This window comes from Suricata suricatta, chromosome 7 (assembly GCF_006229205.1).
Source record: "Suricata suricatta isolate VVHF042 chromosome 7, meerkat_22Aug2017_6uvM2_HiC, whole genome shotgun sequence".
NCBI lineage: Eukaryota > Metazoa > Chordata > Mammalia > Carnivora > Herpestidae > Suricata > Suricata suricatta.
This window is the reverse complement of record NC_043706.1, coordinates 50,831,016-50,849,681: the sequence shown is the minus strand read 5'-3', so window position 1 is coordinate 50,849,681 and position 18,666 is coordinate 50,831,016. Positions and strand designations below refer to the sequence as shown.

The window sequence follows — 18,666 nt, the reverse complement described above, 5'->3', positions numbered from 1 at the left end:
CAGTCTCGTGATTTTTTTAAAACTATGAAGTTAACTAACATGTCTCTTGCAGAGTTAGTAATTGCTACTTCTTTTAGCAGACAAAAGAAAATCATTGGATTACTTTTGGTAATTTTTTGCAATCGATCTGAAGGTGAGATATTAAAATAACAATTAGAATTTAAAAATATTCAAACATTTAATTGACATAAATCATAATGCATGGCCTGAAATAAATTCAGCCGAAGGTCAGACTTCTAACATGTTTAAATCAAAAGTGGAGAAATTATATTGAACTGACTTTTTTATTTCCAAAGAGCAATAGATTAAAATGAAAGAAAAAAAAAAGATCCACAAAGTAATTTTAGCTTCAGATCATTAGGATAATAAAGTTTGTGTGTACAGAGATCTTTAAAAAAGAATAGTTTTACTCAGATATCCCTGTAATATGAAAGAATATTCTACCAGTTTTGAAGCGGCCCCGCTCCATTGGCTGTTGGGAGTGTGCTTATGCTGGTGAGCACAACCTGCTCCGAGAGTTTGGATATGTTGTCAAAGTTGCTGATCTGCGTGGTCAGAGACTTCCGGCTCTCTGTGCTGGTTCTGCCCCGCGTGAGCCGGTCCTCCTGGCGGTGGTGAACTCCAAGGCAACAACAAGAAAATGCAGCTTTAAATTCCTCTCGAAACTTTCCTGGCAAACCGGCGAGAATGAAAGGAAAAGAAATTATGCATACATATGTTTCAACAAATCTGTGAAGACGGTACAAATGAGTTGCTTCCTTGAGCCACACTAATAATGAGGTGCAACATTTTGGGGAAAGTGGGGAATAGGAATAGAAAATTGTGTTATTAGAAGGTTGGGAGACTCCTGAAACAATAAGGTATTTCCCTAAAATAATGTAACTGCTTTTCTTGTGTGATGTTTGGAGTTTGATTTATTCCTTCAGGGTCAAACCATCTGTATTTGCGAATGTGGGTTATTTGGATAACTCTAATAAAAGTGATCATTACTAGGGTGTCTCGAAATATTTAATAACTTCCAAAATGATGAAAGCTGTATATAGCCATGACTATACAGAAATTACCCCTGCATTGTCTTCTGAAGAAACTGTTGTAGTGGCACACTCAGTTCAACAAAGGATCTAGAGAAAAAACTCTTAAGATATGTAGAAAATTTCTAAAGTTTCATTATCAGCATAAAGCAGAACAAAAGGCTGAAGGAAAAGTATCAACTTCAGAAGTAATTACTTGCCTTTAAATTACTGACATGAAACTGGAGAAGTATGAGAATGAAATCATCTTTTTAAGGAGAAATGAACAGTACTGGGAACAGTATTTCTCTCTCTGAGCCTCAATTAGCAAACGGGATGATTGAGAGACAACACGAGAAATGAAGGTTCAAGGGTGTAGGAAAATAGCACTGCCAAGAACCCAGTGGTTATCAGCCACCTCCCCTGCCTCACTCAGCCTTCAGGTAGCACTTTGAATGGCTTCTGTGGCCTTGACTTCAAATTCCTCTTCCCACAACCTCCTAGTGGGTTTTATCTGCTTAGTGCAAAGGTTATCTCCTAACCCCAAGGCAATGGCTTCTTCACTGGTTTCCAGCCACAGCTTCATGGGGCCCCTTGTCTAGTCAAACACAGCACAGGAGCAGTGAGTTGTATCTGGTTATCTCAGACCTAACACCAGTTTTATTTTAGAGATGGGGGGTTGGATGTGGCAGGGGAAAGCATGAAATGGGGCAACCGAATACAAAATAAAGCTCACATATACACCATCTGATTCTCTGAAAGGCGAAATCAAGCAAGTATATATACGGTACATGCCATGATCAAGAAAAAACAAGAAAAATTGCTGAAAAAAATCTAATTGATGGATTGCCTTTTATTGTAATAACCCATACAGCCCACAAGGCTAAAGAGGAAGTTGGAAAATACACATATTTTATTAAGTGTGCCATAGAACGAATTGCTTTTCCTTCCATATAAAGTTATCATGTATTTGGGGATAGCAATAAGAAAGAGACAGCCAACTAGTTAGAGAACAAGACAGTGTAAAGATGTAGCTAATTAAAACACAGTTTTAGAAGTCAGCCAGGCAAAATGTTTATAAGTAAAATGATTAGTTAAGTGATTTTTATAACTATGTTGGTTCCATAAACAGAGACAGATGAAATCGGTTACACATGTGTGTATTTGTGTCATTTAGTTTGTGTGTTATTTAGGGATAATTCAATTTTTGGGTGGTCAGTGAGAAATCTTGAGATAAACCTAAGCAATGTTACTCACCAGAAAAATATAAATACAGAAACATACCTAAAAGTGGAAGGGTTCCATTTCAACCTCAATCAGGCAATCTCAGTGTTGTCGAAAGAAATAATACAGCAAGTCTGTTTTATTTTCAGATAAAATTATTTTACATTTTGGTAAATCATAAGTTTAATGTATGGCAAGCAGGATTCTGTGTTATCCAGTTCTTATAATTTTCACTTTCCTGTTTCAACATTTCTTTTATATTTTATGGGGAAAATTCTTACATGATATTCTCTGATGAGCTACGTAACAGGTGCTCCTTCTCATAAGGGAAAAAAAACTCAAAAAAATTACATCAGGGGGGAAGAATTTTCATTATATACCAGCTAAGCTCTTTACCCATTTCAAGAATGTTCAGCACCCTCTGGTCACTGATCCCTAGCCCTTGGTTAGAATTGTGGCTTGATGGAAGAAACAGTTGAAAACTCACCACTGAGGAAATTATAAATAATTGGGTTCGCAGCACTGTTGGCATATACAAGCCAGTGTGAAAATGTAAACCAGGCGTACACGGTCTCTCTGTCTTCTGTGTGGGTAAACATCCCAAACACTCTGTAGGAAAAACAAAACAAACCAAAAACCAATGACAGAAAATCCAATGTGATTTTGAAAAGTACCTTTTAAATAATGAAATTTAAGGGCGAATACAGCCCTCGAAAGAAGCTGTTTCACACAGTCCTCCTGTGCAGCAGGCATTGGTTTACGGTCCCATAGCAGACTTGGAAAAACCTCAGTACCTGAACAACATCTCCATGGCACAATTAGTAAATCAAAAGCCAAACTGGGTCAGAGAGGGATCTCTCTTTCCCATAAATAGCAAATGCAATACTATTTGTGATGGGTAAGAGTACAGAAGTCGAATATATATCTAAGTCCTTTCTTTCATATTGTTTCTAAATACAATCGAACAATGTTTGCTAATATTCTGTTTTGGGCATCATTTAAAAGAGTGTTCCTAAACTACAGCCTCTGAGTCCTTCTTCCCCCTGCCTTTGTGCACGGATCAAAGTATCACAGTTCTTCAACCACAATCTCCCCAGCCTTGTTGAAATTTGCCTTCTGGGAATTCCTTATGGGCGGAAAGTTTTCAATAGGTAAAATTCTGGTAATTTCTTAAAATTCATGAGTTTTGGTGCTTTTATTTATTATTTTAATCTCTGGGGCTGCCGGGGTAGCTCAGTCGGTTAAGGGTCCCACTCTTGATCTCCGCTCAGGTCATGATCTTGCTCAGGTCATGATCTCATAGTTCATGAGTTAAAGCCCTGCATGTGGCTCTACACTAACAGCATGGAGCCTGCTTGGGATTCTCTCCCTCCCTCCCTCTGCTCCTCCCCCATTCATGCTCACTCTCTCTCTCTCTCCCCCTCTCTCTCTGTCAAAATAAATCTTTTTTAAAAATTAGAAAAATCTTTATTTTAAACTTTGAAAAGTCCTTCTTTATTTTATCCTTAAACATCGTTTTTGAGATTTGTTTCATACTCAAATATCTCATCTATCAAATTCTATTCACTAGCCAACAGCAGGTAACTTGTAAGCATCCAATAATTAATTTTATAGGCTAAAGATTATAATGCATTTCCTGCCAGAGGCCCCATCGATAATGTGTAATTGGATTACATGTGATGGCACCTTTGATAGAAATGCGTTTCTGTGGTCAAGTGATGCTCGATGGAGTACTAGAGTTTTTCAAAAATACAATATGGAGTGAAATAACATGGATCAATGGAACTGATGGTCTGTTACAACCCTCCACCATAATAGATCTCTGAAATCCTAGACAAACTAGAATTACTTTAAAGAAACTGGTTTCACCTAGTTGAGCCAAAAAAATGTTTCCAGGAAAAAGGATTTAGGGATGCATTGGTGAGAGAAAGAAACCACAAGCATAGCCTACGAGAGCAAATAAAGAGATAGGCATTTGAAGAAAATGTGTGTGGTAAGGAGAAAAGCAATGTGCAGGGCTACTTACAGTGTTTTTTCCACAAATTTTATGGAAAATAGCAGAATGCACAAAACATTGAAAATATTTTAAATTTTACATAGACTTTCTTCTTAGCTATTTATTTCCCTTGGAAAAGGAGCTCTTGAAGGTGGAAAAATAAGAAAAATATGGACAAGTAGGATTTTGGAAGTAACTAAAGGACAGGTACAAATGCTAAGATGCAAGAAATCCACATGAGTGATGGGGAGAGCAGTGAAGGCTCAGTTTTCATTGAATTCAGACAGACCACAAAGTCCCAACAAATTTTTTTAAGGAGGAAAATCATTCAGTATCATAGCATGTTTATCAGGCTCTTAAGCATAGAAAACGCCATCTAGCCAAAGACCAGAATACATTTGTATGGGATTTCTGTGGTCCAGGAAAATAAGAGAGGAACTATGAAAAACTATGCAGGCAAAGTCACTTTTGTTTCCTCTGAGAGTCAGTATCCATGCTGCCGAAAACCTTACACGTTTGAGGCTGTTCTAAATAATATACTGGATATACTAAATATATATCACTAAATACTATACTATACAAAATAATATCCCTGAGCAAAAAGTTCACTTTTCATCAAAAAAGTTATGAAGTACTCAAAACCAAGGCCCAAGGAGAATGAGAAATCTTTGCATCTGGCTGTACCACCTTCAGTGGGTGTGACTCCAGCCAAAGCTTCGCTCTCCCGAGTCTCCAGCTGTGAGGAATCTGATACGACTCTGAATCAGGGAAAACTGAGAGGAGCAATCCCAGTTTAAATTCGAAGTCCTATTATAAACAAAATGACTATTACCTTGGGTCCAGTCTGTTTACAACAGTCATGGTTATTCCCAATAAAATTGGCTGGCTGTGAAGTTCATGTGGACCATGGCGCCTGTACGGGCTGTTCATGTTGGTCAATTGTTTTCACTTAGCAGTGTATCCACGGCCTAACAAATAACATACTTTCTCCTGCAGAAAAGTTTTGTGGTCATTTTTATTAATAGTCATTCTAAGCTTAATTCAGTGACTTCAGGAAATGAATTTTCTTCCTTCCTTCCTTCCTACGTTCCTTCCTTCCTTCCTTCCTGCCTGCCTGCCATTTTTCATTTTAAATATTTAAAACACAGTATGAATCCTGATTTCATTTTTTGGTGTGTGTATTCACAAATGCACTTTTAAGAATACTTAGAACACAGCAAAACATTCTTATCTCTTCTTATCTTTTAGATAGAAACCTGTCAGAATTCCCTATGTATGAGAACAAGGTTTTAAAAAAACCCATTTGTTCTGATAAAAAAAGAACTCCAAGCTGTAAATGAGGTGGTTTTTTTCTTTTTCTTTCTTTCTTTTTTTTTTTTTCTTTGCATTAGAACTTCTTCGGCATCCAAGGCTCAGCAATTAGCTCGGAGAGGTAAGGGGAACATCTGTTTTGTGTCTGCCATTCAAAAGAGAATTCCCATGGACAAGAGCAGGCAGAGCCGGAGCACTCTAAAAAAGCCATCTGCCTTACCAGCTAGTCACAATACATTCAGTTGTCTGGTCTGATGACTATCTAGGCAAAGGGCTTAGATTTTTCTCTGGCTTAAGAAGAAAGGAAAAAACGTACTTAATTAAGAACCAAGAAATGACAGCCACTTTATTTTGAAAGAACAGATGACCTTTACCTCTTTAGCACGTTGAGGATGCTAATCGGTAGATAGCAAATTGCAAACACCAAAAGCACAACCATTAGCATCCGGGCTGTTTTCCGTCTGGCTCGGATCTGCTTTATTTCAGCGGCCACAGCACTAATCCTGGACTTGGTCTGCTGTCCCGACCCTCGAGGCTGTGACACAGGCTGCAGGGGCTTCCATTTTCTCTGAACTACAGATGATGTTCCAGGGATCTGAAAGGAGCAGAAACTCTTTATTGCCATCTGACTCAGGGACGTTTCACTTTGGAAAAGTAACTAGAAGGTAAAGGAAGGCAATTGGTCTGAGTCTGTGGTCCAGGGAGGCTTTAAGGCCTGTTTCCCCCAGAATGTTTTCTGAGTTAAGTATATTCTTGAGTAATACAGCTGAGTGTCAAATAGGATTTGTGGTGGAAAAGAAAAGTTGAAACGTCTCATTTAAAAAAAAAATTTTAATGTTTATTTGGGGGTTGGGAAGGGCACAGAGAGAGAGAGAGAGAGAGAGACCCAGAAACTGAAGCAGGCTCCGGGCTCTGAGTTGTCAGCACAGAGCCCAACACGGGGCCTAAACCCACAGACTACAAGATCATGACCTGAGCCCAAAAGTCAAATGCTTAATGGACTGAACCACCCAAGTGCTCCTGAAATATCCCATTGCTGTCACGGTCTAAGAGAGTTACAAATAGAAAAGCTGTCTCTTTATAAACAGAGAAGTTGTACAACCAGACAATGGAATATCATTCAGTGCTAAAAAGAAGTGAGATATTAAGCCATGAAAAATCATAGGAAACTTAAATGCATATTACTAAGTAAGTGAAGCCAATCTGAAAAGACTACAACTATATGATATTGTAGAGATGGTAAAATGAGAGAGACAGCAAACAGACCAAAGGTTGCCAGGGGGGTGAGGGGGGGTAGGGTGGGATGGGGGGGTAATAGGCAAAGAACAGAGAATTCCTGGGGCAGTAAAAACACTCTGTCTGAGGCCATAATGATGGATACATGTCATTATACAATATACATCATAGGATGTATTTGGATACACAGTCCAAACTCATAGAACGTAAAATATCAAGAGTGAACCCTTAGGTAAAGTATGGACTTTGGGTTTAGTAAATTAGTGTAGGTTCATTGGTTGTAAAAAAAAAAAAAAAAAAAAAAAAAAAGGTATCCCTTTAGTGAGGGATATGGATAATGGGGAGGCACTTTATGAGCGGAGGTAGGAAGCATTTGAGAAACCTCTGTATGTTCTACTCAATTTTCCTGTGAACCTAAAAATGTTCTTAAAAACAAAAGAAGCAGACAACTCTTAATTAAAAGAAGAGAGAAATAAAAACTGGCAAAGAAGAGATGTAAAAGGATGACAGCCGTATTCTCTTATTAGGAATTCCCAGTTCTGTTCAGATAGCTCAGTGTCAAGAGAGGGAAAACCTAATAGGTAATTGCAAAAGTAACCTGAATGGATTTTTTTCATGCATCATTACTGCCATCTGCTGTCAGATGGATAGATAGGACTTAACTACCTAGTACTTTTTATTAGACTGTTCTCAGGTTTGGCCAATGCAAATCCTGAATGAAGGGACTAAAAAAATAAAATGTTCTCCATTGTTTACAACTTATTGTCATGAAATTGCTTGAAACCAATTTTGTGTTCCAGTCTGGTTCTCTAAAATGCACACAAAAACAGTGAGAATCCCTTGTGGTCTTACATTAACATTTCAAATAGCTGGAATTTGTAACAAGAGTTACACAACTTGTACTTTTCCATTTCTTTTTAAAGTTATTTGATAATAGCAGGGAGTCCTTCCAAGTATAATATTTTCTTAATTATAAACTCATGAAGATTGATAGGGTTTAGTGCGCAAAACAATAAAATTCAGCATGCATAATTTTTTAAGAGGAAAATGTGCCAACAAGCACACCATAGCCGTGTTCTCATTCTAACGAAGACTCACTCCATGGTCACCTTAGTTCTGTTAAGATTATTCAGTTGTGGCTTTTATCTGTGCTGCAAGCCAGGACCGACCATGACCATCGAGTCCCTGTGCTCTGTCACAATGGACATGGTATGGGCTCCATTGCTGTGCATCACAGGATCCAAGTGTGTTAGGAAATCTTTGAAGACAGAATTTAATTTTTACTTCCACACAAATTTATATGGAGCATCTGCTAATCAATAACTATTCTCTCTCAAAAAATGCATGAAGTTAATGAAAACTTGCCCTTAAATAGAAAAATTTTTGATAAATTATTTCTCTTCTGGCTCTGTGTGTTCTGTCACATAGACTTGACCTCTCACAGAGCGGTAGTCCTAAAATCTTCTTATCAATATTACCGGTTGGGAGGAGGCACTCAGAGTCTTTCCTCCTCTGTGAGTCTCCTTTTAAGTAGTCATTTTTAAAATAATTGAGGAGAAGCTGCAAAGGATGTTGGAAAGTTTCAGAAAAACTCTAGTATGAGTAACCCTATAAATGTCTGCTAAATGATCTTGAACTGTTTTCTAAATGATCTCTCAGAGATCATTTAAACTTTAGCAATTCTATTATTGAGTGCTCCCCTGAAGGAAAGAAACAATATCCTGCAGCTGATAACTTCCTCAACCATAAGAAACACATTTCCCATAAAGAGAAATTGCCACAGGGAAAATGGCTCTGGTCCCTGCCATGAGAATTAAAAACAAACAAACAAAACCAGTGATAATGTTGTTCTGTTTTAGCTGAATATCTAAACAAAGAAAGAAGATGTTTAATCCTGAACTCATCTTGAGGAGACCTACAAATGTCTCCACTGATAAGTCATATGTCTACATAAAGTCCACACAATGATACTAGGAATTGCCTATCACAACTGAGTGTCAGGAACTATGTACAGTCTTGAGTAATCATTAATGCATTCCTAAAAGCTGATTATTACAAATCTCACTTATAGATGATCAAGCAGACATCGAGAAGGGTTAAATAAAATACCCATGCCTCCACCTAACAAGTCAGAATAAGCATTCAGGCCTGTCTGACTGCAGAACCCATCCTTTCCCATTCTGATGTAAGGTTTCCATTCATAAGCTTCAACATAATGTATTATGGAAGTCAGCAAATTTTTCAATATATGCCTGGTTACATGGAGTAATAATCATACAAAAAGGCACTGAGAAATCCAGCCTGGTAGGCTGTCCACATAGGAAGGTCTTCTGACATCTTAGGAAAGGCTCAACCACCTGACTGTGGAAAGCTCATGCACACACACACACACACACACACACACACACACTACATTTATACCACTATTTTAAATAATCTTTAAAATCATTTTTGATATGAAAATATATTCTGGAAGAGATATTACCACAATTATGAATTGGAAATACATGTAAATGAATGACCTTGAAACCTGCCCTTTCTTAAAAAGTATTTGTGACCAGGATTAAGTCACAAGAAAAGGCAAACATGCTGCATACATTAAAAGGAGAATAGAGGATATTATGAAGAACAAATACATTTGCAAATGTAAATGAGATGGATAAATACCTTAAAAAAAACAAAGATTACTAAAACTGACACTATAATTCTACACCTTGCAATAAAAGAAAAAAAAGCTCCAGACCACCCAGATAGGATCATTGATCAGTTTGATCAAACAATAAAAAATAAATACTATCAATCTGATTCAGGCTTTTTCTGAATTCAAAGAAACTGTAATACTTTCTGACTAATTTTATAATTACCACAGTTACCCTAAAAATCAAAGACATGACAACAAAAGAAAACAGTTGACAAATTATCTCTCATGAATGGAGATGAAAAATTTCTTAAAATATATTATCAAATTCAGCAATAGACAAAAAGGATAATAAAATTCACTCAATAAAACAATCAGATTGATTCCAGGAATGCAGTGTTGATTAACCATTCAAAAATTAATCACTGTAATTTATCATATTAACAGAGTAAGAGGAAAAAATATGATCATCTCAATAAACAAAGGAAAAGCATTTAAAAAATTCAACACATTTTCATAATAAAAGTCTCAGTAAACTTATAAACTAGTGATAGAAACCTAAATCAACCTGATAAAGGGCATCTATAAAAACAAACCTTCAGCTACCATCTTACCTAATGGGAAAAAATGAACACTTTTCAAAAAAATATACATTTATTTTTGATGGGGTGCCTGGGTGGCTCACTCAGTTGAATGTCTGACTTTAGCTCAGTCATGATCTCAGAGTTCATGAGTTTGAGCTCCTCGCTGGACCCTGTGGCGACAGCTCAAAGCTTGAAGCCTGCTACAAATTCTGTGTCTCCCTTTCTCTCTGCCCATCCCCCACACACATACTCTGAATCTCTACTTCCAAAAATAAATTTTAAAAAACATTATAATTTTAAAAAAATATTTATTTTGAGAGAAAGAAAGCACAAGTGGGAGGCATAGAGAGAGAGGGGACAGAGGATCTGAAGCAGGCTCTGTGCTGACGGTAGCAAGATGTATTTTCTCACTGCTTCTACTCATCACTATTCTGGAGGTCCTAGCCAGTACAGGAAGACAAGGAAAAATAGATAAAAGGCATATAGGTTGATTTTATTGAGGACATTATTGCTTACAAAGTAAATCCTAGGGAATATAATATATAACATATAACATGACATAATATATATAACATGATGTATACTATATATAATATATATAACGTATAACATGACATATAATATATATAACATGATATATAATATATATCACATATATATATTATGTGATATATATTATCTTCCAGATGACCAAAATATACTAGGTCTTCATCTACCATTCCTGAAAGTGCTTCAGCACCATAAAGATGAGATGGGTGTCTTGTTATTAGTGAAGGGAAGCTAAGGTCAAGGGCTAGTTGCCAGGAGGACCAATTATTAAAGGGCTGTAACTTTCAGTCCCAATCCCTAAACTCTAGGGAAGAAAGAGGGCTGGAGTTTAAATCAGCCAAAGCCAATGACTTAAGTCAGCCATGACTACATAATGAAACCTCCATAAAAACCCAAAGGACAATGGGTTTCAAGAGCTTCCCAGCTGGTGAACATAAGGAGATGTGGTGTGAGTGGTGTACCTAGAGGGGGCATGGAAGCTCCTTGCCCTATGTATCTCTTCATCTGGCTGTTGACTTGAATCTTTTAGTATATACTTTAATAAACTAGTAAACATAAGTATTTCATAAATGAGCCAGTCTAGCAAATTAAAAGAATCTGTAAAGTAGGTCACTGAACCCCCAATCTGTAGTTGGTCTGTCAGTCAGAAGCACAGGTAACAGCCTGGGGCTTATGACTGGCATTTAAAGTGGGAGGCTGGGGAGGCGGGCACCTGAGCGGCTCAGTCAGCTAAGGATCTGACTCTTGGTTTGGGCTAGGTCATGATCTCACGTCTGCGGGTTTGAGCCCCCATCAGGCTCCATGTTGACAGCATGGAGCCAGCTTGGGATTCTTTCTCTCCCTCTCTCTGCCACTGCTCACTTTCGCTATGTCTCACTCAAAATAAATAAACCTAAAAAAACTGAAGTGGCAGGTGGGGAGCAGTCTTGTAGGGCTGAACCCTAAAACGTGGAATCTATCTTCAAGTAGATAGTGTCAGAATTGCTGACATGGGTATTGTGTATGCTGGAACCCCATACTCCAAACATTAGAATTAAGTCTGGGAAACCTCAAAGAACTTCTATAAACCATTAATAAAGAATCAAAAAAATCAAAGAGAAAATAACACAAGTTTCAAAGGAAAGAACAAGCATTCTTACTCTTTAACAACACATAGACAAAATATGTATACATAAAATTCTAAAAATTGTTAAAAGCTACCAAAAAAGACCTAAATAAATGGTAGATACATCATGTCAACAGATTAGAACTGAAAGTTATTAACATGCCAATTCTCCCCAAAGTGATCCATAAATTAAATGCAATCAATCCCATTCCAAAAAAAGCAGCAATTTTCTTGAGGAAAATGAAACACAGATTTGCAAAAATGTTTATGAAAATGCAAAAGGGCCTGGAATAACCAAAATACTTTTTAAAAATGAACAAAGTTCTAGGACTTAAATCATCTGATTTTGAGATTTACAATAAAGTTCTATGCATAGTGTATATGCGTGTGTATCTCAGAAAAAAGAGGAAGGATCTGATAAACACGATTTGCAAGTCACCTAATTTAAAAAGTGCTTGGAAAATAGATCATCTAAAAATGCTGTGCAGTTATGAAGGAACCTAGTAGAGAATCACTTAATGGTCAGCAAAGGGAGTATATATATTCAAAGCTACAAAAAGCAGAAAGGTGGAGAGGAGGGCCATGAGAAGGTGGTACATAAACAGGCCATGAACAACACTGCTCAGTACTGGCAAATGATCAAGCAAGAAATCCTTAGGGAAACATTGTTCGGAACTCATTGGTGACTTTAGTAAGAGATGTTTCAGTGATTGGATTTGAATAAGAATAAAGTGGGTTGAGAGATCAGTGGGGGTGGAAGGTGGTGAGAAAAAAGGAGCCAACAAATAAAAATGCCATGTGTTTTAGCTAGGAAGAGAAGCAGAGAGTTACATTAGGAGCTGGACGAGTCTGGGAGGTAGGATGAGAGTTACTCCTTAAAAATGCCCGCTCCTGCAGGACACGTCTTCTTTCCCCTTCCTCTATTCTTTAGCTCACTACCCATTTTCTCATAATAGAGTTCAAGGGATGCTTGGTGGATGCCATCTCATATAAAACTATAATCTCTATCTTCCTGAGTGTGTCTGGCAGGAACAATGGGAATTTTTCTTATTCTTTACACTACCATTTGAAAATGAATGGGCTCTAAGACTCAGGGACATTGTTTTTCATATAACTCTATGACTTTTTTTTTTAATTCTGCCACAACCCTTTTATTTATTTTTTTTTAAATGTTTATTTCTTTATTTTTGAGAGACAGAAAGAGAGTGAGAGTGAGAGAATGAAAGAGAGAGAAAGATTGAGAGACTGAGAGAGTTAGCACGTGCAGGGGAGGGGCAGAGAAGGGAGACAGAATCTGAAGCAGGCTCCGTTCTCCACAGAGCCCAGTGTAGGACCCGAACCCACAAACCCGGAGATCATGACATGAGCTGAAGTTGAATGCTTAACCAACTGAACCACCCAGGAGCCCAAGGCACAGTCCTTTTAGAGTTTAGCTGCACATGCTAATTCTTCATGATAAGAATCTGTCCCATCTCTTGACTTCATTCTCACAATCGTGCAATAAATGGCTCTACTTTCAGATTCTACAGATGACCCTTCTACAGACAACAGCACCTACAATCGCTATCCCTGATTCTCCCACCCAACCCCTGAACTCAAAGCTCTTGTCCTTTGTCCATGCCCAGATGTGTTATCTCTCAACACTACTCCATCACACACTTAGCTCTTCTTTATAAAAACTGGCTTCCCCTTCCCTTCCTGGAACCCAACAAATGGCTTTTACTAGATCCTCTCATGCTTCCATACTTCTATGGACCTTAAAATCTTCAGTCACAAACAACCTTTGGATAATTCCCATTATATATTCTCATTGTATCAACATGTTGAATTGTGTGTTTAACCTTTTTTCTTCCCCAGAGTGTGAGCAGAAGAATTTCATAAAAGAATTCCCTCCATATTTAATTTTTTAATTTAATTTTTATTTTTTTATTTTTTTAATTTTTTAATTTTAAAAAACTCATCATTTTTTGTTCTTTTTAATTTTTTTAATGTTCATTTCTTTTTGAGAGAAAGGGACAGAGAGAAACAGAATGTGAGCAGGGGAGGGGCAGAAAGAGAGGGGACAGAATTGGAAGCAGAATCCAGGCTCTGAGCTGTCACAGAGCCCTCCTGACATGAGGCTCAAATTCACAAACTCTCTTTTTTTTTAAACAGATTTATTGAGATGTAACTTATGTGCCATAAATTCACCTTTTAAGTAGGTTTTAGTGTAATCACAAAGTTGTACAATTATCACCCCATCACTGTCTACTTCCAGAATATTTTCATCACTGTGAAATAAAACCTTTAGCAGTCACTTCCAATCTCTCCATCTTGGTACCCTCATCGTTCTGGCTCTATAAATTTGCTGATTCTCTACATTTCATTTAAGGAGAATCATATAATATGTGGTCTTTTGTGGCAGGCTATTTTCACTTAGTAATAATTTCAAGATTCATCCATTTTCTAGTATGTCAATATTTCATTACTTTTTAGAGCTGAATAATATTCTATTGTATGCCTATACCACAGTTAGTTTATCCATTCATCCACTGATGGAGGTTGGTTTGTTTCCACTTTTGGACAAAGCTGCTATGAACAACAATGTATACATTTTCATATGGACTTGTTTTCATTTCTCTTGGGTATATAGTTAGGGATTAAATTGCTACTACATGGTAATCCTTTAAGACTTTGAGGAGTGGCCAAACCATTTTCCAAAGTACCTGCATCAGTTTCAATTCTTACCAGGCATATAATGAGCACTCATTTCTCTGTATTCTCACCAATAATTGTTTTCTTTAAAAAATTACGTTAGCCATCCTATTGATGTGAAGAGTCATCTCACTGTGGCTTTGATTTGCATTTGTTAAATAAGTAAGGTTATTGAGCATCTTTTCATGTGTTTGTTGTACATTTCTTTATCTTCTTTGAAGAAAATGTTATTCAAATCTTTTCCCACTTATAATGTGTTATTTCTTTCTATTGTTGAATCATAGGAGTTTTTAGATATTTTTGATACAAGTCTTTTATCACATATATGATTTGCAAACATTTTCTCTCATTCTGTGGATCACCTCTTCACTTTTCTCATGGTATACTTTGAAGTGCAAATGCTTTTATTCCAACAGCATCCCGTTTATCTACTTTTTATTTTTTATTTTCTGCTTGTGGTTTGGTGTAATTTAAATCATTAGTCTAAACCAAGGTCATAATGATGCCTGACCACAGTAGTATGATGAATGTGTTGTTTGACTTACAATGGTTTGACCTATGTATTTTTTTAACTTTATAATAGCACAAAAATTAATACACATTCAGTAGAAATTGTGCTTTGAATTGTGAATTTTGATCTTTCCTGGGATATTATTATGTGTTAAGATACTCTCCCATGACTCTAGGTCGTGGCAGTGAGCCTCCAGTCAGCCATGCAGTCATGAAGGTAAACAAATGGTACATTTAGAACCATTCTGTTTTTCACTTTCAGTATAGTATTTAATATATGACATGACACTGAACACTTTATCTTTTAATTATTTACTTATTTTGAGAGAGAGAGAGCATGCACATGCCAGCAGGGTAAGAGCAAAGAGAGAGGGAAAAGGAGAGAGGGAGAAAGAGAGGGAGGGAGGGAGGGAGAGAGAGAGAGAGAGAGAGAGAGAGAGAGAGAGAGAGAGAGAGAGAGAGAGAAATCTTAAGCAGACTCCATGCTGTCAGCTCAGAGTCCATGAGGCTCCATCCCAAAAACCACAAGACTATGACCTGAGCTGAGATCAAGAGTCAGGTGCTTAACTGACTGAGCCACCCAGGTGCACCCCAACATCTTATTATAAAATAGAATGTTAGATAATTTTGGCCAAATGTTGGTTAATATGTGTGTTCTGCACACATTTAAATTAGGATAGGCTAAGCTATGACGTTTTATACAGGTCAAGTGTATTAAATGAATTTTTAATCCCATTGTAAATAGAGGAAGATCAGTATTAACTCTTATGTATTAACTCTTATATTTAAGTCTACAATCTATTCTGGGTTAAATTTTATATATGGTGTAAGGTGAGGTCCAATTTCCTTATTTTGAGTATATAAAGTTGGCCCAGGATGATTTGCTGACAAGACTATGATCTTCCCCATTGAATTCTGATGACACTCTTGTTAAAAATCAATTAACCATAAATATAAGGGTTTTTTTCCCCAGACTTTGAATTCTATTCCACTGGATCTATATGACTATCTATATGCAGATACTACACTATTTTGATGACTTTAGTTTTATAATAAGATTTGACACTGAGAAGTGAGTTTTCTAGCATTGTCTAGATCCCATGATCCTGGGATTACAACCTGAGCCAAAATCAAAAGTCAGACACTCAACTGACTTAGCCAGCCAGCCGCCCTTAGGCATAGGATTTTTTTGTTTTTGTTTTTTTGAAGAATTTTTATTTTTAAGTAATCTCTACACCCAGTATGAGGCTCAAACTCACAACCTTGAGCTCAAGAATCAAATGCTTTATTGACTGAGCCAGCCAGACATCCCTATAGTCACATTTTTTGTCAAAGTTTCCTTTAATATTACTACAGCTACTTCAGCTTTTTCCCCCTTTTTTATACTGTTTTCATAGCATATTTTTCCCCACTATTTTACACTTAACACTTTGTGTCTTTGAATATGAGGTGTGTTTTTTGTAGATAGCATAGAGTTGAATCATTTTATGTTTGTTTTTTCTGTTCTGTCAATCTCTGGAATGTTTTATTAATTTCCATTAATTCCTGAAAAGAAATAATTTGTATATGTCAGTTTGCTATTTGTATATAGATATATATATATAGACTGTATATATCAAGTCTATATCTATATCTACATATCAAGTCTATTCTTCCATTGCTGCTTTATTTCATGTTAAACAGATACTTACTAGTATACAACTTTAATGCTCTTGCTTGATTTTTCTATTTCACAATAGTTTTTTGAGTTATTTTCTTAATTGTTGCCCTGAGAGTTACAATAACACCATAAACAATGTCTGGATTAATGACAGTTCAATAATGTATAAAAATTGTGCTCCAGTCTAGCTTCATTCCCTTCTCCTTCCTGTGAATTACTTATTTACATGATAAGCTGAATTTATATCATTTTATAATTATTGCTTATTGCTACTGTCTCAAGTAGAAGAAAAAAGCGTTTCAAACAAAAATATTTATACTCTCTTTTATATTTAGGTATGTGGTTACTTGTATTAGTGCTCTTTATTTTTCTGTGTGGACTTGAGTTATCATCTTTTAATTCTGCCTCTCAATTACAATTTGCTGTCTATTTTCTCACATTCGACTGAGTTGTCATCTCCTAACATTAATTATTTTAAGTTATCTTAGAAGAATGTTGAAGAATAAAGAGCAGTAGAAAAGACTGTGATAAAAATTAGGACAGGAAAAAATTTTCAAAGTTATAGTCCTTAGTAATTTGAAACTTAGTTCAGACTCAAATATCAATTATGATTCGTCCCCAGTTCCTACAACAGTACCAGTAATATAGTAGGTGCTTAAAAATACTTTTGGAATGAGTTCATATGGTGATAGAATTTAAGGGTTGAATTATCGTGGTCTATAACTGGAAAGAACATTGATAGTGTCATATAAGCAAGATTAAGTGGGTTTTAGAAAGAGGAGTTTTAGAGAAGAGTCTGTAGAATTTTCAGACTGAATGAATTTCCTGACTCACATTATCAAAAAAGAATTTAAGTCATTGATTATAGCATAGCATCAGTTAATTCACTTAATGAAGCTTAAAGTTCCTGAGAAAGTCAGACAAGGTCATATGCTTTACCCACTAATAATCTTCCACTTACAAATTCCAAAGTATGTAACAGATTCCATGCACCTATAATGTTAAGCAAATAGGATAGGCCCTCCATTGGATGGCCCACTTGATGTAGTGTATGGTACACATAATGCCTTGGAACTCAGTTTATAGACATTCACAGTCGGAAATTCAAAGTTGCTCAAGCAGAATTCTACATAATCACCCATTTGGGGTTAATTTATTTTATTGTGGCTGCTAAAGTGAGCTCAGCTGAACTGTCATTTTCTATTCCAATCTGTTTTGTAAATGTTTTTAGTTTCACAGCCCAAGCATTTTATTGCAAATCTCCTAGATCATGAGGTTTGTAGTAACCAGAACAATTCATAAAAAGAAAAAAAGTGGGTTATTTCTAAACCTGCAACACAATTTTGAACTTACTTTAGAGTTTGAGAAACGAAGAGTTATAAGCTTAAATAATGGAGAAATAAACTGGTTGGCATTTGGTAGTTATCTATATGATATTTTTCAGATTAGTGCAAGATACCACATTAAGTGTTGGAGATTCAATGATGAACAATACAGATTTATGTACCCCCTAAAGTTATGTCAATCTGGAAATAAATGAATAAGTCAATATAAGCATCTATTATATGTAATGCACAGTTACTAGAACAAATATGGAAGTAAGAAATGCTCTTAACATTGAATATTCTTAGTCAAAAATCTCAATCGAAATCTAAAATGTCTTTATTCCTACATACGCAAAAGTTTTTTCCCTTTGAAGAAAATGTTCAAATTCCAATTTTTCTATGCATTGTTCTCTGAGTAACTTGGCAATGGATTCCCCAATGTTTCTTTTCTATCTAAATATTCCCATAACTTTCTCTTATTTTTCTACTCACTTTTTTCTTATAAAGTATTTATTGAGCAACTGATATGTTCTATGTATATACAAATAGGAGAGATACAAGATAAAGGCTAAAGTGTAGTATCTTCATCTGTAGAGTAGATAAATAAAAAAGTTATTCTAATGTTATTTAAAGCACTATGAAAGAGATAGATTTAAGAAAGTTGTCATATACGTGGATTCGAAGCATACTTGTTATTTTATTATTTTTTTTTAATCTTTAAATTTATTTTTTATATTTTATTGTCAAGTTGGTTTCCATATAACACCCAGTCCTCTTCCCCACAAGTGCCCTCCTCCATGACAATCACCTGCCTTCCCCTTTCC

The 18,666-nt window shown here is 36.2% G+C and overlaps 1 protein-coding gene across 1 annotated transcript in view; it reads right to left on the bottom strand.

Annotated features, from left to right (window-relative positions):
- Nucleotides 1–372: 372 nt before the first annotated feature.
- Nucleotides 373–18,666, bottom strand: part of HCRTR2 (hypocretin receptor 2) — a 101,592-nt gene continuing 83,298 nt past the window's right edge. Inside the window, exons 5-7 of the mRNA XM_029945120.1 lie at nucleotides 5,916–6,136; nucleotides 2,722–2,843; nucleotides 373–670 (exon numbers count right to left, since the gene is read on the bottom strand). Coding sequence (XP_029800980.1) covers nucleotides 441–670; nucleotides 2,722–2,843; nucleotides 5,916–6,136 — 573 coding nt within the window. The 3' untranslated portion in view covers nucleotides 373–440. The remainder of the gene's footprint in view (nucleotides 671–2,721; nucleotides 2,844–5,915; nucleotides 6,137–18,666) is intronic.